General features: G+C 49.3%; 1 protein-coding gene across 1 annotated transcript; it reads right to left on the reverse strand.

Annotated features, from left to right (window-relative positions):
• Positions 1 to 982: 982 nt before the first annotated feature.
• ST6GALNAC1 (ST6 N-acetylgalactosaminide alpha-2,6-sialyltransferase 1) lies at positions 983 to 16,558 on the reverse strand. Its single transcript, XM_030506481.1, has 9 exons — positions 16,539 to 16,558; positions 10,771 to 11,488; positions 5,803 to 5,971; positions 5,449 to 5,620; positions 4,967 to 5,105; positions 4,488 to 4,591; positions 3,840 to 3,929; positions 2,551 to 2,650; positions 983 to 2,167 (listed from the first exon to the last, which is right to left on the reverse strand). Exons 2-9 carry the CDS (start codon positions 11,341 to 11,343, stop codon positions 1,997 to 1,999), a joined length of 1,518 nt encoding a protein of 505 aa, XP_030362341.1. The 5' UTR covers positions 11,344 to 11,488; positions 16,539 to 16,558; the 3' UTR covers positions 983 to 1,996.
• Positions 16,559 to 22,439: the final 5,881 nt, after the last annotated feature.

Genomic DNA, 22,439 nt, shown 5'->3' on the forward strand with positions numbered 1-22,439 from the left:
GGTCTGCTCCAAAGCCCGTGGTTCCTCATGGATCTGGTGTTCACATGGAGCTACATCCACCATTCCTAACACAGAGCATTCCAGATAACTCCCTGCTCCCACGGTTACTGCAGGGCTTGTATGGGCAGAGCAGCCAAACACAGGCTACAGCCCCTCCGAAATAAACCCAATTCTTCATGTAGATTATCAATGGGGACGGGGTTGTCCTTTGCAAACAAGCTTAGTGAGACATGAGAAACTGCCTGACCTCTCTGGAGCACAAGGGATAACAGGACAAAGGAAAAGAGGCCTGACAAACCCTGCTGACAAGCCGTGCCCAAGCGCCTCTGGGAGCCCAGGGGACACTGCTGCCCCGGGCGGGATGCTGCGGGAAAGGAAAACCACCCACAGCCAGAGCAGGTCCACTGGGACCAGGAAATGTGCAGCTGGGCCCCAGCCCAGAGCCTGAGGAGCCCAAGGAGCTGCACTGGACCTGCCTGGACACTGGGAGGAGCTTTTGCCTCCATGGTATCATAGGGCAAAATCAGAGACTCCCACAGAATCCCAGCATCATTGGGGTTGGAGGGACCTGTGGAGATCATCCAGTGCAACCCCCTGCCAGGGCAGGGCCACGCAGAGCAGGTCCCACAGGAGCGTGTCCGGGCGGGTTTGGAATGTCTGCAGAGACTTCACACCCCCTGCGCAGCCAGTCCTTCATGCATTTGTCTCCAGCATCAGATGTACTTGTAGAACAGTTGCTGGGACACGGACAAACTTGCCAGGTTTACCCACTTCCTCGGGAGGTGTTTGGCTAGTGCTGATCCCTGTCCTGGGATAGCAACGGGAACCAGGGGGGGATACTCAGGTATGTCCACACAAGCTGCAGAGGTATTCTCATTAACGGTCAGTCCTGCCCTTTCCTGGCTTCATCCACCACTCTTCTCAGCCTTTAAGCACCAGCTCTGGACACACACGGAATAACACAACCCACAGGGCTACAAGGAAAAATCAGTCTGGCCCAAGTAGTGCCATTTATTTTGTTTGCACAAGTCCTTTCAGCAGCCAACACACTGCAGCTTTGCTGAGCACAACTGGGCTCATCTCAGCACGATGGGGACAGGCTCTCTAGCCAGCAGCAAGGATGGACAGCATCCATCCCTGGACTTGGAGAGCTCCTACCTCTCCTGGCAAAAGGACAAACACAGTGCTCCTGGCACAGTGGGAGCCAAGTGTGCCAAAGCCCAGCCAAGCAAGGACTTGGCACAGCAGGACTCGAAATTCCCAAGTTCTGGAGCTAGGGGAGCCCCAGAGCAAGAGACACCAGGTCTGGCACCCCTGCTGCACCATGGAGAGCATTTACCTGCCCTGGAAGTGATGAGGGTGCTCCTTTGGAGGTGTCATCATGAGGCCACACTAGGAAGCAGAAGTGAAATGCATCCTCTCTCATATTAGTCACCTGGAAGTATCCATCCATCCTTTCTATCTGCATGGAGTAGAGTGAGAGCAGCACTCCAGGAATTAAGTCAACCTGAGACAGGATCTGTGCATCCACTGGCTGCTGAGGGAGCTTGCCCAGACAACACACCCAGCTCCAAGATAGGCACCACTCATGGAGAGGATCACCCAGAACAGAAGTAGCCCCAGCCTGAGGAGCATCTCCTTGCAAACAGACAAAACCTGGATGAAGATGCATTCTATGACTCTATGACACTGGACCACATGCTACCCAGATTCACCCTGGAATCTTCTCTCCCAATACCAGGGCCTACAACCACCAGCAACAGTCCTGCAGCACAGCCAGGTGGGACTTCTTTGGTGGTGTGCTACATTTTCTTGCTGTTCTCCTGGTCTGCAGCATTTGTTCATTTGTAGAAGCATTGTGAGAGAACAGAGGAGACAAGTATCTTTGTGGGCATGAAAAGTGCCTGGAAGCCCAGACCTAACCTTGGCTCTGGTGGTCCTCTTCTATTCCCAGAGAGGTGGTAAGATTCCCCAGGCAATGGCCCTTAGCACACAATCAGGATCTCTGGTAAAGCTTCATGACGTTCTCATCGTGAAGCTTCTTCCACACCTGCTTCTCCAGGTTGAAGTCATGGTTGGTGTAGAAAATCAGACGTTTCCAGTCCTTGTCATAGTAGTGATCTGAGTACTTCTCGTGCCCCTCCGTGATGTAGCCATAGGCACTCACCTGGGAAAGATGGAGGGCTCACTGAGGAGAGGCAGCAAGTGGAGCACAGGACACATTTCCCAAAAGGAGAGGGAGCACAGGACAGATGTTATTCGGGGCTCCTCTGGGTGATGCTGCATGGGGGTGTCCAGAAGGACCAGACTACAAACACTGGCTCCAGAGATCCTGCTGTCCTCTCCCTAGGATGCAGGGTGGCTCTCAGCAGGCTTCACAACCTCTATGTGAACCATCTTGGAGCTGTTTCTCTTCAATCTGCTCCTCCACAGCTGACAAGAACCTATATACTCCCAAGGCAGGTGGTAAGCAGGGTTGGAGCCTGCTCTACCCTCTCTCCTGCCTCCCCTTCCAGACAGCACTGAGTGCAAGAAGCACCGTGCCCTTACCTGATCACAGAGGTGGAGGGCAGTCAGCAGCAGGAAGGCCCCTGTTGTGGGTCTGTAGAGCCTCCAGTAGGGCTTTTCCAGAGTTTTAGATTTCAAAAACCTGCAGCAGGAGAGCAGAAAGCACAGAGCACTTGCTGGGGCTGGTGGTTCAAGTCAGGCACATCTTGTTCCCTTGGGTGGCTTCTTCCCTCCCTGCAGCACTGTGGGGCCATACAAGGCATTTCAGGCAACCCACGAGCATGCCCACACGTGTGGGTACTGCTGCATGGGCAGTAAAGCATAAGGCCAGCCTAGAATGCTTCATCACCTGCACTGCAACCTAAGCCCTGCTCTGCCCCAGCTTTATGGAAGTGGGAGGTCTTGGGGCAGTGAGGATAAAGAGGGGGATCTAGTATGTTAAAGCCCATTCTTAAATCTGTCTTTTGCCTTGCAGTGCAGAAGTGGCTTTGAAGCTCACTAATATACCCTGCTCCCCATCCACATTTAGGGGTGAAACAAGGCATAGGAAAGGTGCCGAGGCAGGTCACAAATCCCACTAGGAGCTGCGGTGGTTTATGCCAGCAGTTTAGGAAGGTAGGAGCCCACAGCAAGGCAAAAATAGCATTAGAGTCCTCTTGGCCTTGGAAAGGAAAGCAGGGAGGTGCAAACCATCTGGCACTGCATTTGCCTTCTCTCAGAGAAGGCATAACAGCTCTCAAGGAGACTGAAGGGTAAACACAGCCAAAGCAGGGCACCACAGGAGCTCCTCCTGCATCTCTTGGTCACGTGTGGCCCACGACTGGCAGATCTGCCAGGAGGCTTGTGAAAAGGCTTAGACATGCAAAGAACAGCCCGGGCAAGCAAATGGGATACTGAGGAAGTGCCTGTTACGGTGTTTGAGGGCACAACCAACCTGCCAAGTCAAGAACAGAGCTTGAGAGAGGAGAGCTCTTACAGAGCCTTCCTCCAAGGTGCTTAGCAATGGGGAACAGGAAAGGTTGGTCCTGAATTCTGGCACTTTGGCAACACCTCCCACATCTGAAGTTGCCATTTGCATCAATTTTGGGATGCAGAAAGACAAACTATCCTATGGCTGTTGCTTCTCCAGATGCTGGATGTCTACCCACCACTACCACCCCACTTCGGCACCCCAGAGAACTCTACCTGATGGCACACTGGTGAAGCTTACCCCCAGCCTGCTGGTGTGGCTAAGCTGCACTTACAAGGGAGTGAGCTGGGAGAAGAGAGCCCAGAGATGGTGCTGGCCAGGAATAATAAGCCAGTGACAGAGCACATAACCCCCAGCTCACCTGTTCTTTGTGTATCTGAGGAAATCAGGGTGAACCACCAGGTATCTGTCCATCGTGAAACCTTCCTCAAATCTCTCCCGGGGCCTCTGCCTAAGGACAGGAATGGGGAGACTCAGGACAAGCTCCTATATTTCACCACAGCTGGAAAGCACCAGCCCTGGTACACTTGGTGATAACAGCAGAACCACAAACACTTCAGTTAGTCTGTATCATTCCTCAGACCATGACCAGGCTTCCACAACCTGTGTGCATTACAGAGGAAGAGATCAGGGAGGAGAGGCAAGAACAGAAGACAGGAACATCAAAAGCATGTGTGTACATAGACAAGAATTGGTGAAACCAGGCCTTCATCCACGAGTAGGCCACCGTGTACGGACACCAGACCAGACAACAGCATGTGTTAATCCCAGAGGACCACAAAGCTTTCTCCAAGCTTTGGCCACACATCATTGAAATCAGCTACTTCTGGGAAGGAGGTGTATTGGTTACAGCAGTGCTCAGGGCTGTGGAGAAGGAAGACACTTCTCTGGACATTAACCTGGCCTTCTCCTGGCCTGCACCTCAGCAGGGCTAAGCACTGTGGGGAGGAGAAGGGCACAACAGAGAGCTCCACACTGTGGAGGTAGAGGTGGGGTTAGTTTGTTTTACCCGTAGTGGTTCAAGAATCCTTCCCTGATGTTCTTGTTCAGCAAAAGAGCTTTCAGCCACTCGTAGTCTCTAGCTCCCTCCAGGAAGTGAATGTATCTGACATGCTAAGAAACAAGTGAGCATCGGTGAGCAGCACAAGAGACAGATATCCCTTAAAAACAAGCAGCAAGCAGGCATCCAGGCTCACTGAGCTGCTCAGACCCACATCTTCAGTCTGCAGCTTTTAACTATGCCACAGAAGCAGAATGGAGAAAACATCTAATGTGCAACTACTTGCACATGCCAAAAGACTGGGGCAGGGCTGACGCAGGTTCCCACTGCAAATACTCACTCAGAGCCACCCCAATGCAGGCTCCCACTGAGCTAAAGTGTTGGCTCAGCCCCTTTGCTCCTCATGCATGGCAAGATCAGAACCGAAGGCCACAGACTAATAGCATCCCATCAAAGCTGTGCATGCAGATAGCATGGACCTGACTTACTTTTCCCCATGGGATGTTGCTGAAGCCTCTGTGTCCCAAAATCTGGAGAGACGACACCAGGGAGTAGGCTGTGAATCCATAAAAGGATGTTTTTGTTCCCACATCTTTTTCATAACCTTTGATCACAGCCCCACTCACCCTAGCCAAGGGAATCAAACAGAGAGGCAGAGTTAGCAGGTGAGCAAACCCTTGCATCCATGTTCCTAACAGGAAAAGACAGCATCAGTCTGGAAGAAGGGAGGATTAGGCCCATTTTGAGCTACACCTCTTGATCTGCAGGAGAGCCCCTGCTTTGGAGATGGCTCTTGATGGCTCATCTATGAATCCTACGCTCTTCCTGTGTGTTTAGGAACTTTCCAATTTCTTTTTGGTTTTCCATCAGTCATGTTGGCACCTGAGAGCCAGTGAAGTGATCCAGCTGCAGTTATGTGCTAGCCAGAATAAGCTGGCTGTGTATCTTCTGAGAAGGAAGCCTGCCTTACCGGAAGACGTAGTGATGGGAGTCAATCTCCTGGCCCATCCCAGAGTTATTCAGTATTCCTCCATTCCCCACGACAGCACAGCTGATGCATGTTGGCTTGCTGCTGGTGCCGTTGGCCAGGAGCAGCTGCTGGTGGGGATTTGAGGGCAGCAGGGACATCACCTCCTTCACCACTATGAAGCAAACAGGGTGTAGAGTTAGCATCAAGAACCTTCGGGATGGACATAGTGAAACCACCAGATCCAGCTAGCCTGATGCCTCTGACAGGGAGATGCTGCAAACCCTCCAGCTACTTGGCATAAGGTCCCTGTTGGAAGTTTGATGGTCCCATCCTGACATGCCCTGAGGGACTCACATGAATAATTCAGCTCCATGAAGCCATAGGGAGGTGCAAAATGCTCCAGGCGGTCCCATTCACTGTCACTGAAGTATCTCTTGTCTGCGAAGAGCATGATGTTGGGCAGGAAAAGATCTCGCAACCAGTCAGACTTGGCAGCTTTGGCCTTCACTGATTCAGAGCAGGTCTTGCAAAAACCAAAAAGAAAACAATAAGGACTGATTAGCATGGAGCTGATAAAGCTGAGTGAGCGCCGGTGCTTGTGGCACTGGGGGTGAGGATGGGAAAGCAGCAGAGAAACTCCAGTGGTACATCCCCCCTTCCCCTCAGCGTCCCCATCACTGGGAACATAATTTCAACATTACATCAATATCTAGCTGGTGGAAAGTCACCTACGAGGAACTGAAGTGACTCCAGGTCTCTGAGACTTCCCTCTTCAGAACAACATACCTGTGATGCTCGTGTTTTACTGGCTTTGGGCCTCACTAACTGATGCACATTAATATAACAGGTCTATTAATGTAATAGGTCTAACCTAAATACACCAAATAAAGCCAGCAGCTCCTGCTGGCTACATACCTCACAGGGCCCTGGCCTCAGAGCACACATAAGCAAACACAACGAGGAACATGTGAGATCAAATCACCACTATTACTCCCTTTAAAGATACAAGAAAGCGTGCAAACAACTTGTTCAGTGTCATAAATGAATCACAGAGAAGCGCGTGGCTGAGAAGGGAATCCCAGCCAGCTTCTCCTCTCTAACAAAAGGGTCTCATTGTAGCTGGCAGGAGTTAGGCTGTGAGCGCAGATGAAGAGCAATCAACTCCACTTTGTAGCCTTTCTTGTACATCTTTCCTTCATAGCTACTGCAATAGCTACTGAAAGACAAAGCAGGAGACCAAGTGGACTCCCTGCCCAGCTCAAATCCCCAGCACTGACCAGACTGCATTGCCAAAGCCTTGTTGTGCTCCACAGCTGACCTGGCTTCTCTGCTATGGGTGAGGATGACAACCCGGCCACAGCCTGAGGAGACGGCCCTCGTTCTGCCTGTCACAACAGGAGTGCAGTGAGAACACTGGGGAGGGTTTCATGCTGGCATCATTTCAATTGCAGCACATTTCACGTCCAGAGACAGGGACATTCCCTTCCTACTCAAGCTGTACTTTGTACTGTCCAAGGCTTTGTACTTCTTGTTCCTCCACAGCTAGGCTTGATCAATACCAGAGGAACTAGGGAAAAGCCTGATCATGTAGGAAACGAAGGAGGTGGGGGTGCTTCTAGTCACTTGTCTCTGCAGAATTAGCCATCAGGTTGGGAGTGAGACCCAACATGTGATCCACAGACTCACTAAAGACCCTTCTGTGCATATCTTCTCTCTTCCATCCTAAGGAAGGGCTTTCCCCCTGCTCTGCTGTTCTGCACACCCAGATGCTCTGCAGCCTCAGTGCTGGATGTTCTCTGCTGCCCGCTGTGAACTGCTGCCTCTCATTTCTCTGCCAGCTCCTGCTCTGCGCTTCTGAGGTGGTTGCACGTGCTCTGCAGCTCATCAGATGTGAAGATGGGAACATCTGGCAAATGGTGAGCAGGATCCTGGTGACCTAATCCCACTGTGTCTACAGGCAGTAACACTGGGCAGGAGGGGTGAGGTACCGTTTCATGCAGCATACACACGCTTAGCCATGTAATTCACCCACTCCCATGTGTGGGTGCCTCGAGACCATGGGGAGCCCAGGAAGAAGGATCTGCACCACAGACTGGATCATCTGCCAGTGACTCAGTGAGGCTGGGCCAGGTCACAAGCTCAGGCCTTTAACAGCCAAGTTCCGCATGTAACAGTCACAGATCTTTGGAAAACAGAGGTGTCCCTGGAGGGCTGCTCCTCTCAAGAGGCCACACTGCAGCCATCAGCAGAGGAATGGCTTGCACTGCCAAAAGGGGTGATGGGGAACAACGTGAAAGCACCACAAGGGAGGGAGAACTCAAAACTGAAACATCAAACCAGTAAAACTCATACATAACGGCTGAGGGACCTGGGGGGGTTTAGTCTGGAGAAGAGAAGGCTCAGGGGGGACCTTCTCGCTCTCTGCAACTGCCTGACAGGAGGATGGAGCCAGGAGGGGGCTGGTCTCTGCTCCCAAGGAACAAGGGATGGGACAAGAGGAAACGGCCTCAAGCTGCACCAGGGCAGGTTTAGATGGAGCTGAGGAACAATTCCTTCCCCAGAGGGTGCTCAGGCATTGGAACAGGCTGCCCAGGGCAGGGCTGGAGTCACCGTCCCTGCAAGTGTTCACACACCGTGTAGCCGAGGCCTCAGTGCCATGGGTTAGTGGTGGCCTTGGCAGTGCTGGGGAGCGGTTGGACTGGATGAGCTTAAAGGTCTTTTCCAACCTCACTGATTCCATGATCCACGTGTCTCCAGGGCACCCTGGAGTTGGGGAATGGGATTAAACTTTCAAGAGTAGCCCCTGCTCCACTGGGAGAGGTCTGAGCAGAAGGACATGGTGCCTGCAGCCCTCACAGTCCCCTGGAGCAACATTGACATTGCCCCTAGTGCCACCACAGTAACATGTGGCAATGCTGGAAGATGGTGGCACTGAGACTTTAAAAAGGCAAATGACTCATCTAAGTGCACTGAGCTAGAACAGGCACTCCTGCCTTCTGCCTACACCCTCCCTCCTCTCTGAGCACAAGCAGTGTGTAAAGGCCACTTACACCCATGTATAAAGACCCTCCTCACTCTAAAGAGGGCTACCTGCCTGTCCAAGCCTTCCAGAAATAATATTTCCAGGGAAAACTGCTCTGGGTAAGCATTACAAAGAATTATCAGCATAAGATGGGGGACAGAGACAGTACTGTGCACCACCACCAGCCCCAGCTGCTTGCTGAGAACTTTGCTGTAGTTTACGACTCCCCCAAAGGCCCCCGTTCCTGGGCCTGAGTAATCATGAGATGCTCAAATTTCATTTTAAATTAGTTCCAAACCCTCACAGCTGCAAAGGAAAGGTCAAAAATATGGTCAGAATAAGAATTCAGTGCAAAAACAGAGCAGAAACCAGGCTTCCAACTCCATGGCTGTTAAGACAACCTGATGGTGGGCACCACACTTACTTTTGGAAGCTCACATCAGTAATACAACCTACACAGGCAGAGGTGATCCCAAGAACACAACAACGCTCCCAACAAACAGGATCTGTAAAGAAACTTTAAATCTATAGGTGTGCAAGTGCTACTTGACAGGTACAACTGTATCATTTGAGGTTCTCAGTTTTACCTCTACTGTGCTGACCAGGCCTTCAGGAACAAAGAGGAACAAAGCAAGATGTGCCGAATGCCAGATGTGATCTGAATTATTTGCTCTGTGGTGCTGATGATTTGATGCATAGCGAGAAAATCCTAGCTAGCAACCCAACATGCTGGGACCATCTGAGTTGTGGAGCTCTGGATGGGGAAAGAATGTGCCTGCTCCCTATGGACGTCTACATCTGGGATGGAAAAGGTGAATTGCAACACCTGAGAAAGACTCTCCTCTTGTTGATAGTAAACCACAAGAACAGTAAAAGAAGTTACTTTTTAACCATCATTTCTCCATGGGGCACACCTACACATAGTTGAATTTTTGCCAATATTGACAGAAAACATTAAAAATGGGAACATTCCCCACCCTACTGTCTCCAAAGCAGGCAGGTACATGCTTAACCAAGCCTCATTTCACCCTTTTTCTTTGACGTTAGTTTGACTTTAGTACAAGTGACTAACAAAGCCTCCTGTGCCCCTGCTCACCGTCACTGCCAGCATCATCCTTCACCGCCCAGCCCAGCACAAGTGTCACTGCTGCCAAAGCTTGTGACTTGCTTTGGTACGTATGTGCTTGGGTGAACAGGCGCAGGGGGACATTCCTCCTCCTGTTCCCTCACCATGACCCTCCTTGTTTTCTTTAGCTGGACGGCATAAAACAAAGATCAAGGCAGTAAAGAGCTTCTGCCTTAGATCTAACCTGAACTTCCCCTGTTTCAGTTTGAACCCATCACCCCTTGTCCTATCACTACAGTCCCTGATGAAGGTCCCTCTCCAGCATCCTTGTAGCCCCCTTCAGACACTGGAAGCTGCTCTGAGGTCTCCACGCAGCTTCTCTTCTCCAGGCTGAACAGCCCCAATGTTCTCAGCCTGTCTCCATACAGGAGGTGCTCCAGCCCCTGAGCATCCTCGTGGCCTCTTCTGGACTTGCTCCAACAGCTCCATGCAATGCTCCAAGTGGGGTCTCACAAGAGCAGAGCAGAGGGGCAGGATCACCTCCTTTGACCTGCTGCTCATGCTCCTTTTGGTCTGGTGTGAGGTGTCCCTGCCCGTGGCAGAGGGTTGGAACTGGATGATCTTAAAGCCCTTTCCAACCCAAACCATTCTGTGGTTCTGTGAAATCTGAGGACTGTAAACCTGAGTCTTCATAGGAATGCAGATGTTCAGTTTCCCAGGTGAGAAACGGGACACCTCTAGGAATACTGCCATTTAGTGCCAGACACCTGGCGCCTGCCCACAGGCATCACAAGGCTGTGACACAACTCCTCAGGTTGCCACATCACACGGAACACCTATGCTGCACTGCGTGCCTGAGCTCCCTATGCCCCTACAAGGCATCTAAGTGTGGGACCACCTTGTAGCACCTCAAGAAGGACAGACGCACCTGATCCCCTGATGCACCTGAGCTCCAAACAGGCCTGCTTGGGCTGACTTTCAAAGGAACCCATGGAAAGGTGGGCAACTGCATGAAGTTCCCAAACTGCAGGATGGTGGAGGACTGCCCAGCCTGAGTCATACATATAAAGTCTGCCCCTCTGGGTTCAAACAGCATCTACACACCAGTGAGTTGACCTACCAGCTCAGAGATCAGCCTCAACTGCAAAGGGCTCACATGCCCAGGGCACAAGCAGACAAGGTGGTCACCAGGGAGGCATCATTCTTGGTGAACGCACACGGCCATCGCACCTACCGATGGTGGAGACGAGCTGTCCAGCAGGTACTGGTCCTCAAAATCCCACCGCGGCTCTGACTTGAAGTCAGCAGCCCTCAGCTGCTTCTTCTCTGTCAGCTGCTTCTTCTCTGTCAGCTGCTTCTTCTCTGTCACTGCAGCAGCCTGAGGAACAGGTCTTACAGTTTTCACTGATGCAGGAGGCTCTTTTGGCTTTGTGTGGTCATCGGATGTGTTGTTTTGCTGAGCTCCCTTCACGCCAGAGGATAGTTTCACTGTTGCCTTCTCCTTGGCTCCCTCCACGCTGGGAAGTGGTTTCACTGTCATCCTTTCCTTGGCTTCTTCCACGCTGGGAAGTGGTTTCACTGTCATCCTTTCCTTGGCTTCTTCCACCCCTGGGGCTGGTCTCACTGTTCTTTTCTCATTGTTTTCCTGCATCCTCAGGACTGTTTTCACTGTCGTCTTCTTGATTCCCTCCAACCCAGGGGTTGGTTTCACAGTCACATTCTGCTTGGCTTCTTCCATCCTGGCAACTGGTTCCATCATTTTCTTCTGCTCCTCCCTTCCTTCCCATCTTGGTGTCTTCTCGAGCATATCTTGTTTGAGCCTTGTGATGTCTCTCCCCAGAGACACCTTTAAAGAGTTCCTGGAATTCCCATTGTCAGGATAGTTTAAACCCTGGTGCTCTTGGGTGTCCACTTGCAGTGTATCTGGGGCACGTTGGAAAACGCTCAACTGCCTGAATGCAATCAAAGGAAAAGCAGACACATCACACACACCTTCCACTTACAGCCAAACACCTTCCAGCCATTTTCTGGCTCTTCACTCCGAGCCCCTCTCTGTATAACCACTGCATATGACCACCACGCTTGGAGGACCTGCCCTGGCAGCTGCCATTTCTGCAGGATCCTGTATGAATTCAGCTTCATTTCCAACTTTGCCACTAAAATGTTCTTCAACTTCCCCCACCATTCTGGCCTGAATACCACCTATCTCCCCACTAAATAAGTTATAGAGGCTACACACTCCTCTTCAGCACTTGGCTCATGAAGCATCCACACTGGCAGGAGCTGCAAAGCAGCACAGAAAAGCTTTGCCCTGCACTGGGCAATGTCCCCAGAGCACTGCAGGACTGTTTTGGAGCTCCTGAGTTCAGGACATGGCACACACGCCATGAAGGCAGCCATCTGGCTCTCTTCTTTGCCAGCAGAGCCGAGTGCTTCAGTGACAGAGCATGAAGATCTTCCAGAATTCAGTAAAGGAAGTCTAATAAGAAGTGTTAAACTTGTTCCTTTACCACACATCACTTCTTGAGCATTTGGGGTCGCAAGGCACCTTTTCCTCTCCTCCTCCCCCTCAGCCAGCTAAGGCAATGGTATCACACAGCACTTGCCAGGTACAAGTCTTAAGACAGGCACTTTGAAGCTCCTAAAATATACTCTGAAGCTTAAAACTGTAAAATATCTGCATTTGCAGTGATATCCTCTAAGACTGCAGCTGCCCTGTTGCCTGATTCAGAGGCACAGGCAGGTACAAGGATGCCATAGGAGGATACAGCTGCCAGCAGCAGAAGAGCCACCTGCAACAAGCCTGGGCTGAAACCCGGATAAAATATCAAGGCAGAAGTGATGGGGGTTTGTCCCAAACACTCATCTTTATCTGCACATGGCTGGAGGGTGGAACAGGAAAAAGGAAGGTGAACAATTGCTGCAGCTGAGCTTTTATGCACAGCAAAGCTTTTCAGGATAAACCAGCAGAGCTGTGGCAGGCTGATTTCACCCTTTGCATGATGCGTTTGCTTCAGAGAGCTGTGGATTGCTTCTGAGGTGATAAATGGGCGGGGGGGAAGGCACCTCTGCAGAGCGCAGGCTGCAGGTAAGAGTTCACAGTGGTACAGCATTCACTGAAGTCATTAGGAAATGATCAACTAAGAGGCTTTTAAAACTCATCGTGTACGAGACAGATACTTGAACCTTTCCAATGGTATTTCTGCAAAAAAGATGTTGTGTCAATGGCCTATCAGCTCTTCCTCCATCTCTATAATCATTAGCCACTTTCAAGCAAGTCTGCAGCAGTTGCTTTCTATCACAGTGCTTCATGTATAAACTTGCGTTGCTTTTTATAGTCTAAGAAGAGGAAAGATTTTATATACACAGTCTAAGGAAAAGAGACATTTGGGAAGGTAGCACAGGCAGAGCTTAAATCCCTGGACGATTTGCTGTTGTAGTTTTAAGATGATGTTTAAAATGATGTTGAAATGAAAGGGCAGAGAGTCAATGAAACAGGACAGTACAAGAAGCCACCCCTAGTACAGACTTTGTGCTGCCTCACAGGGCACAGGTTTCATCCCAGCTCTGTTACACTTAAATTACAAACACTGTGCCAAACATACAGAGACCAAAGTGTAAAACCAAGGGCCCATCACATCCTGCAGGCAGACCCACATGGCTACACAGGACCCTGCCCTCCTGACCAGCACTTTCCATCCAACTGGTCAAAGCAGCTCATCAAATTCCAGAGTCCAGCTGGCAAACAACTGCAGCAGCTCAACGACGTTTACTGTCATTTTCCTCTCCATTTACAAAGCCTGAGGACAAATAGAGGATAAAGCCATAAAAATGCTGCTTTGTGTTTCCTACCTTCCATATAAAGGCATGGAAACAGACCCGACCCGCAGAGAACTACATACAGCTCAATACCTAGTTGTGTTTTATTTAACTTGTAAAAATAGGGACATTTCTATTCTTCATGGCTTCATGAACGGGCACAGAGTGCCAGCTCTTGTCCCAGCTCTGCCACTGATGGACTCTGTAACAACTCACTTCACTTCTCTACATCTCCTCCTTCTCTCCTTCCCCCCCACCTCCCTTGTGCAGATTCTGACCTCTCCAAATCATACAATGGTTAGGGTTAGAAAGGACCTTAAGATTATCTAGATGTCCTCAAGGTGTGGTCTCAAGTTGCTGGGCTAAACTTGTACCACCTCCAGAAGAGATGTAGGTGTTCCCAGCCTCCCCCCCCCAGCACCAGCCCTGAGCTCCAGCTGGAAACTAACCCCACTAAGCCGAGCCAGAGTAGCTCATGGGGAGAGCTGGGACCACATGAGGGCTGGTGGGGAGGCTGGGGCTTCCCATACACAGTTCAGGGCACCAACACACGAGCCATGCCCGTGTAGGAAAGGCTCACATATCTGCTGTGCTCATGCAAGGAACACTGCTCCCTGCCAGTGATGCTGGAGGTGTTCTACTGCAGTCAACACCACAATTCCCTCCACACCCAGTCTTGTAGGATTTACTTGATCACTTATATAAAAAATACTATAGATACTGCTCATCTCTGCATGATATTGGTCTCCCACTATGCAGCATGTCTGTATTAGGGATCAGATGCTGAACTTGGTATAAACCTGAAGGTATCCCATCAAATTCAATGTCCAGCAATGCAGTCTGGACTAGGGCTGGATAAGGTCCTCTAGGACCCACCAGGAAAAGCAAACACTGTGTAATGCCACAGCATAGAACCAAACAGCATTAGTAAAGCAAAAGCTGCTTTCTTCAACAGCTACAACAAGGAAACACTGGAACTAGCGATCCAGCAGAAGCAAGGTTCTGACTGTGGATCTTCCAACACTGAGCTCTGACTGCACACAACATGGTCTGCTAAAGCAAAGTGGTCATCTAATTCTGATCACAAGTGCAAGTTTCAGGGTAAGAAGACACAGACACAAAATAAGTGAACAAAGTGCTCTCTCCAGATAGTACATATCACAAGGAAGCTGGTCTCTTACCTGAAAATCCTTGTCTTTGACAAGCCAAACGAGGAACTTAAATTAGCAATGAAGATGTAAAGTTGTATTAGAACAATGAGCCAAATGAGGACTCTGGGAATTCTAGAAAGCCTTCTCCTGAGAAACCCCATGCTGAGATGCCCGAGAGCACCAGAGGCTCTGCTGCTGCCCAGAGGTGCTGACTGGGCAGTGCTTCCCAAAGGCGTGTTGAATGATGGGGCTGGTCTTCTCCCTGGATTGCCCTACAACAACATGCACACCCTCTCTCTCAACATTCCCAGACACCCTGCACGCAGATGCAACTCCTCAGACAAGACAGCAGCTTTGCACTGTTCCTGTCTATCACCCCAAGCTTCTTGCAACACAGAATGGGGAAAGAAACACTTTTCACTGCAAACACTGGGATTCCCTACATTTTCCTTAGTGAGGTTAGTCCAGCGTAAAAAGGAAAACCTTTACCTTTAATCTGGTGGAAGCATCACTGGGAACATTTGTGTGCACTATGGAAGTGGCCATAGTTACAGTCCAAGAAACCAGCTTTCCTACCAGGAAAGCCCAAGGGCTCAGGAAAGATTCCAGGTATAACCACAAAGAGATGGTCGTGTTCTTCTTCATGCAGTAGCTGCTTGTAGCTTCAATCCAGAAGCAATCCCTGCCCCCAAAAACTGATAGCGAGATGCACATCCATTTTAGCTTGTGATTGCTTTGAAATAAGTTGAAATCCTTGAACATCCACCATAGAACAGAGGAGTTTGTGTTTAAAGGCAGAGCACTGCTTGGGTAAAGCATTAGAGGACAGGGCTTAAAGTCAGGCAGTCCCCCCTCTCTCTAATAAAGCTGACCTGCCCTCAGGGCAACTGGAAAAGCTTCAATCCAGCATTTCACTTGTCTGAAAGGTGCCAACTCCATCACGATCCAAGTGTGCTATTGCTGACAAACTTGTCACACAGGCCTGCCTGCAGCTCAGCTTCCCAAGCTGCATCTCTTCTCTGAGCTGCCTGTACCCACAGCAGCAACACGCGCTCTTCAGCAGCTCTTCTGTTTGAGCTCCCAGTCAAGCAGCCTCCAATACCAACACTAGGACTGATCATCTACTTTCAGCTTTGAACCATCCCATCATTTCACAGGGCCCACTGAGTGGCCAGGAAATGACAGCTATGTCAGTTCACTGCTCAAACAGGACGTGAATGGATTTGAATCTAACTAGATCACCCTGGAGGCTCCCACAGTACAGCCCTTTGGATTTCAACTGGTTTCAAAGGAGCATGTAACAGACCTGAATTTTTATCGCACCTAACATCAAAATACAGTTTAAGTGTCTTGTATCTGTGCCTCATGCCCTCCTGGACAGACAGACAACTGCCTTCTATGCTGCTGCCTTAGTGGGACCCTCATTTGGATTTTGTACAGTACAACCAGGTTTTGCCCATAAGTTGTGTCAGTTAAAACAAAGCTTCACTAATGCCACGTGCACATGAAACGCTCCAAGGGCTTTGCACTACACTTTGTTTGAGCCATGAGCATATTCCAACCTGGGATATGCTGCTTCTCATTGACATACCCCTGACAATCTCTCTCCCCATCCCAAGTTCCACAATACGTACCTCATCCTCTTCTCTCCACAAAAATCAGGGAATCTGCCTAGAGATGGATCCTTGGCAGTGCAGAACACACCTCCCCAGCAGCAGAGGGAAAGATGAGCAGAAATAAACATCACAGCCAGAGAAACACTTGGATGTACCAGAGATACAGTTTCACATGCTACAGCACAGTGCCATTTTAACTCATGTGGAGCTGTGACATATTAACCCTGACAGTTCAAGGGGAGATGCCCATATTGCTTCTCATGTTATAGGCTGCTTTTGCACAGCTCTTATAAAAAATTAAACCCAGATGTTTTAGTGGGTTTAATTTTTTATTCTGTTATTGAATACATAGAGAACTGAATGGAAGATGCTTGCTTTAAGTCATGGGCAAGCCAGTAAACAGGTTTCACACCTACCTTATACCCTTCCATACATCACAGCAAGAGCTGCAAGGATTTCCTGTGCAAGGCTCAGCAGTAGCTGCATTTCTTTACCATCCACATTTCCTGATAAGTTACTCTCTCTGGATTTAAGTGCAAGACATTGGTTATCAGAGGAGCTTGGAGAGAAAAATGAAACAATAAGACAGGTTTGAAAAGCCCTTGAAGAAACACCAGGGAGGTTGTTAGGCCAGGGTACAACCGTGCCTCCATCTACAGCAAAACCTTTCACTAGTGCTCAAACTGAGCCCAGCATCAAAGGAGATCTGGTGAACAACCAGAGGCACTGAGCAAGGGATCAGGCAAGGGATTGCCATGTTCCTGGGCAGCCTCTAGAGAGGTGGGATGTAGGTCTGGGTGTGCAGCACACAAGTAGCAACTCTGGCCACAAGAGGCCATGGGACATTCTTACAGGAACAAGAATCAGTCTGAAGCACTGACACACCAACATAGAGAGCAACGGCTTCATTTCAGCCTCCTCCTTCCAGCCCTATGCACCTTCAGAGGCACTCTGCTTGGAAGAAGCTGTCTGTATGCAACTACAAGGTTTATTTGGTTAATAGGATCCCAAAGGGGACTTCTGGAAGCAGCAAACATTTTCCTTCAACCTCCTCCATATAACATTACTGTGAAAGCAAGAGCCACAAGGGATAGCAAGATTCCTACAACCAGGAAAAGACAGCTTGCTTTGCTTTTAAGGAACCGGGCTGGCAATTGGGGAGAACATGTCTGTAGTACTCTGTGTTCAGGAAAGCAGGAATATCCAAATCCCTGGCAAGAACAGTAGCCAGAAGCAGGCTTGCTATGCAAAACACACAGCTTTGCACCCTGGTGTAAGAAAAAGGAAACCTAAAATAACTCCCAAACCCAAAGCTATCAGGGTACTGGCTTTCAGTTCCTTGGAGTATTATTTCACCATCCTCCTTCCCACTGCTGAAATCAGTCTGTTGGAGCTGAGCAGCCAGGGCCTGAGGTCAGACTGGGAAATGGGGATGCATGGTTAACTCCTCAGGGATGGCCTGGTGAAAACCGAGGCCAAGAGCAGAGCTGCTCCCTTATAAAAGCTCTCTACAAAGTATGAATTCCTGGGACACACAGGGCTCTGAGGCCACGGACAGGAAGATAAGCCAAGACTGCACCTCACACAGGGGTTGGCAGCCTCTCAGGGCCACAGGCCAGATGCCAACCTCCTTTTCCAACGAGAGGTTTTGCATGTTTCATTGGCAATCCTACCAGAAATCCCAGGAGATGCTGCTTCTCTCAGGGTGTAGAGACTCTGTTCGCTGTGTCCATCACCAGTGCCCGCAGCAGAAGCACTTTTAGTCGCCAGTGCTGTGAAAGCCAGACCTCTGGGGTGTTTTTCTTTATGCAAACTGCACCAGGGACCATCAAGTTATCTGTTAGTTCTTTTCCATCTCCAACAATTCATTTAATTCCACATCCACTGAACTACATCCTGGGGAGATAAAAGGCAGATTTCCCTTTCTGTTAATTTTGGGGTTTTTATTGATAAACAAACTTCATCTCCATGAGCTCTCACACTGTGTGTGTTGTGGGTGTTGGCTGGAGCCTGGACTACACCAACAGTTTATCTGTGTGCAGGTTTTCCAGAGGGCTGTGGATCCAATCTTGTTTACCTACCTATTCCCTGGGTGCTTTCCACTTTCCCATGGCTCTGGAATGAGACATCACAAGATGTAGAACAGCTCTGTTCTTAAAGTACAAATCAATCAAGCTTCACTGTAGGTCAAACTTGTCTTTCAGTGGTGTCCACAACAATACTTGACTGTTAGCCTGTGGATAAAGAGCTTGCTAAAGATGCTGAAAGATGTTCCAACCTGCTCATGGTATTTACTTGATGATAGAAGAACTGAGTTAGTTATAACTGGGAGAGAAAATGAATGACCATTGCCTGCAGCATGCAACTGCTCACTGGTCACACTGTGGCTTTAGCAAAGGCTTGGAACAGCAGGTTCTTGTTTTCCCCTCCCAGTTTTCAGTAGGCAGCTTCAGAAAGCACATGATTTCCAGTCTGGAATCCAGGGGAAGGAAACAACAAGAAGCAAACTCAGCAAACTTGTCTTGCTTTCACCAACCCGATAGCCCAAAACCTCCTAAGCTTGCCTTAATTCCACACTCACTTGCAATGGTGCAGCAAGTTCCTTCCCTTCTGCACCAAACCTTCTTTCAGAACCACTGAACACAGTGACACAGACAACAGCATTGCTCGAGTCTAAGCACCCCCTCTTCTGCTGTGCTTGGAAGAATACCCAGAGTTTTGTCACTCAGAACTTTGCCAGGGGGTGGGGAACAGCTTATTGAGCCAACTGGCCTGTGTTCTGACATGTCCCAGGAGAGAAAGAGACAGTGGCTTTCACTGTGGAACAGTAGCAAGCCCCTCCTGTGTCCACGCAGCAGAGAATGCAGAATTTGGGGGTTTTATCAGTGCTGGTTTGTCTGCTTGGTCTCCAACCCCACCCAGCTATTGCCTCACTAAAGAACTGCCCTGAATTCATGTTGTGACAGCAGATGGCGTGTGCCCAAGCTGGAGTATCTCCCCCTGTTCCACATGGCAACGGGACCATAGGCAGGTCCTCCAGCCAGCCCCCAGGCACCAGAGAAAGTCCTTGCCCGGAGCAATCACTGGAGGATGGGGTGGAAGTGCCCTGAATTTGTCCACATGACATCTCTGGTGACTCGAACTTGCTTTAGTCCTTTAGTCAGCACGTTCCCTGCAGCTACAGGTGTTAACTCTGTGTATAGAGTGAAGCAGAGCAAGTCTTCCATCACTCTGCTGTTCTGTTTCTTGAGCTCTTCACCATTCACCCCATCCCTGCAACGCTGAAGTGGCTCTGGTCCCAGCATTCCTTTCTCAGATACACAAAGCTCACAAGACTGATGAGCCACTTCATGCAAGAGAATTAACAAAACCCCACAAAAATACACCCCCAGCAACAATGGCTGCAAACTCAGCTGGAGCTACAGAGGCTGGAAAGAACCAGGGCTCCTTCAGCCTGTCTGCCTCAACAGCCTTTTGTCTGTGCATCCCAGCAGGAAGCCTAACATATCACCCAGAGCTGACAGATACAGAGACAAGCTGACATCCCTTCAGGGCTGATATGGGTTGTGGGGGTTTTTTTCACCCCTCCTTTAAAATCTATTTGACGGAAAGGAAGAAAATATTCTGTGCCTTGATTAGGAATCTCTCAGTGAGCTGTTCCCCCAAGAAGCAGGGCAGTGACTGCAGACAAGGAAGGAGGCAACTCATTCAATTCATGGCTAGCTGGCCTCCCATCACAAAAGCAGCCTCTCCAGCTCCCGTCCCTGGCAGCTGCCAGGAGTAGGAACATTCCAGGACTCTCCACTGCTCCAGAAACATAAAAATCACAAAGCCCAAATCCCTCTTCATACCCCTGGCAAAAAAAGGCAAGCAGATTATCTCAGCACTTCACATCTGGCTGAAAAAAAAATCAAGCTCTGCACAGATATGAATTACAGACTTACATCTGTGCAGTGGGCTACAGTGGATTTTAGAACCAAGAGTGAACTATTTATTGCGAAAGGTCTTCCCCATACTCTTCCCATCCCTCTTGACATATGGCGGGACAAATGGGCTGTTTGGCATCTTTGAGGTGAAAGTGTACAGGAATGCAAAATTTACATCTGCTTCTTGAGTGGTATAAATCATCATGTCCCTGACTTACACGTGGAAAAATGTGGCCTCACAGAGCCTTCCTCTCTGCTCTTGACTGACAGATGCATCAGAGAAGTGCAGGCACATTTTTAGCTCCAAGAGTAACAAAGCCACAGGGTCCTGTGAGAGAAGAAGAGATGGATTTACTGCTGAAAATCACATGCCTCTCTTCCCTTCTCTCTCTTTGTCTATTGTCTTCTATTTAGCAGTTCTTTTCCTGCTTTATTTAGATAAAGAGTCTTGTGCTCTCCATCTACCTCCTATCAACTCTGAGAGAGGTTTCTGCCTGCATGGAGAGAAGGTAATTCCTTGCCACCCCAGTTGCACAACACTTATCAACCTCATGCTGGGAAAACACCAGGCAAAGTAATTGCAGGGTAGGAGAGCAGCACACTGTGCTATTGTAGTGGAAATGAGAGGTGCTTGTGCTCAGGAAGGGGCTGCCATTCTCTCCTGGTTCCCTGGGAGCTGCTTAGCATCTGATCAATCAGGGTTTGCCTCACATCTCCAGGAAGGACACTCCTGTTGCAGAGTCTCAGCTGGGGCAAAGAGGATCAGCCAGCCTGGGTGTAATAATGCTGTGCTATTATTCCTGTCCTTCCGCGAGCTGCACTTCCTAAGGATGGTGTCACTGGCACAGAGCAGGCAGGCAGGCCATACGCTGTGCTTGTTCCTAGCTCTGCAGCTTGCATCTCAAGCCTTGTGTCCCCGTTTTTAGCTACCAAATTAGAATAGTCAGGCCTACAACAGGCACAATCTAAGCTGTGCTGTTACAGGATGATATCAAATTCAGGTGGTGGTCAGCCCTTACAGATCCTTCCTCTGTAGTTGGGCATTTAGCATTCAACCAAGACACTACTCATTCATCTAGAATGAGTTACATTGCAGAGCCACAGCCACAAAGGCTGGAAGAGACATGTTAAAAGGCCATGTCATGCAGCTCCAAGCTTCAGTGATGTCTAACCCAACCCTCTGACTCCAGATGTCAGCTGAGGCTCGCTCTATCTTCCAGCAGCTGAGGTTTCACTCCCCTCTCCCTAAGCAATCTATAGCACTGCAGCCGTGGACCATTGTCTCGGGGCACCCCTTTGCTCCACCCACCTTCCAGCTTTGGTCAATGTTTGAAGTTCATATTTACCCCTTGATATTGTAACTGCAAGTAAACAGAAGCCCAGTTAACTGAAAATCACTAATATCTTAAAAAGTTTAATTGTGGGTGCTATTGTATGAAACCATATGGTAAAGCACACCGAGGATCTAAGAGCAAACAACAAGCCCTTGGGCTTATAAACTTCATGTAATTTACCCTAAAGCATTTGCAGATTACCTGCCTCCGTTTTCTTGTTGATACTGAAAGGCAGTCACTGCTGAGAGGATGGTGAGGAGCCATGCTCCAGCACCAAACACTGCACCCAGACAGAAGGTCTGGAAAGAAACAGAAAGGAGACAGAGCAGTAAAAGGCAGTTAATCACCTGAGAATTTAGCCAGGATGGCGCCAAGAATCCTGCTTTTTGCTACACGGCTAGCTTTTTGATTTCAGTTTCCTCCAGACACTGGTGGCTCCACCACGGGATGGCTGAAGCCACAACGCTGCAGCAGCTCACAAGTTTTGCCACTGCCAAAGTGTTTTCACTGTTGTTCAGGAGGTCCATCCATTAAAAAACATTTGGATACACCAAGTGCCCCCCAAAAGCACATTAAAATAACTATAGTTTCATGGATTGAAGTTCAGGTCTTTCCTAAAATACAGTTTCATTTGATAATGAGCTTTAGCTCACTAGTAACATCTACAAAACACGCGTTTCTCTTGAAAGAGACAATTTTACTTGTGGAATTTTCACACGGTTTGCTATCTAAACCTAGCCCTGGAAAAAAAGAAAAGTCCCGTGTTGTCATGTGGTTAGTCTTTGGGTTCTCTGTTATCCTCCAAAGCACTTCATTGGCCTGGGGGACTGCAGCTGACTTGCAAGATAGTTCTTCTAGAAGGCCACTGCCTTCAGCTGTTTACTGCTCCCTGCAGAACACTGCATTCAGCCAGCCTCTTGCTTCTCTTCCTATCAGCATTTTGGCAAGGTCTGGCCTTACAAGTAAAACCAGAAGACTGCAGTTCCATTTCTGCATAAACAAACAGTGCATGCTTCACTAAAAGGCCATTCACTGCACATACCCCAGACACAAGTTT

This window comes from Strigops habroptila, chromosome 14 (genome assembly GCF_004027225.2).
Source record: "Strigops habroptila isolate Jane chromosome 14, bStrHab1.2.pri, whole genome shotgun sequence".
In the NCBI taxonomy this organism is placed as follows: domain Eukaryota; kingdom Metazoa; phylum Chordata; class Aves; order Psittaciformes; family Psittacidae; genus Strigops; species Strigops habroptila.

Bases quoted from the DNA above. Each gene is read 5' to 3' on its own strand.
- ST6GALNAC1 (XM_030506481.1), bottom strand. From the start codon at position 11,343: ATGCTCGAGAAGACACCAAGATGGGAAGGAAGGGAGGAGCAGAAGAAA. The intron at 5,972-10,770 runs GTAGGTGCGATG...GGTTTTTGCAAG, and splicing joins ACAGCTCGTCTCCACCATCG to ACCTGCTCTGAATCAGTGAA. The intron at 5,106-5,448 runs GTAAGGCAGGCT...TCCCTTGGCTAG, and splicing joins TCCCATCACTACGTCTTCCG to GGTGAGTGGGGCTGTGATCA.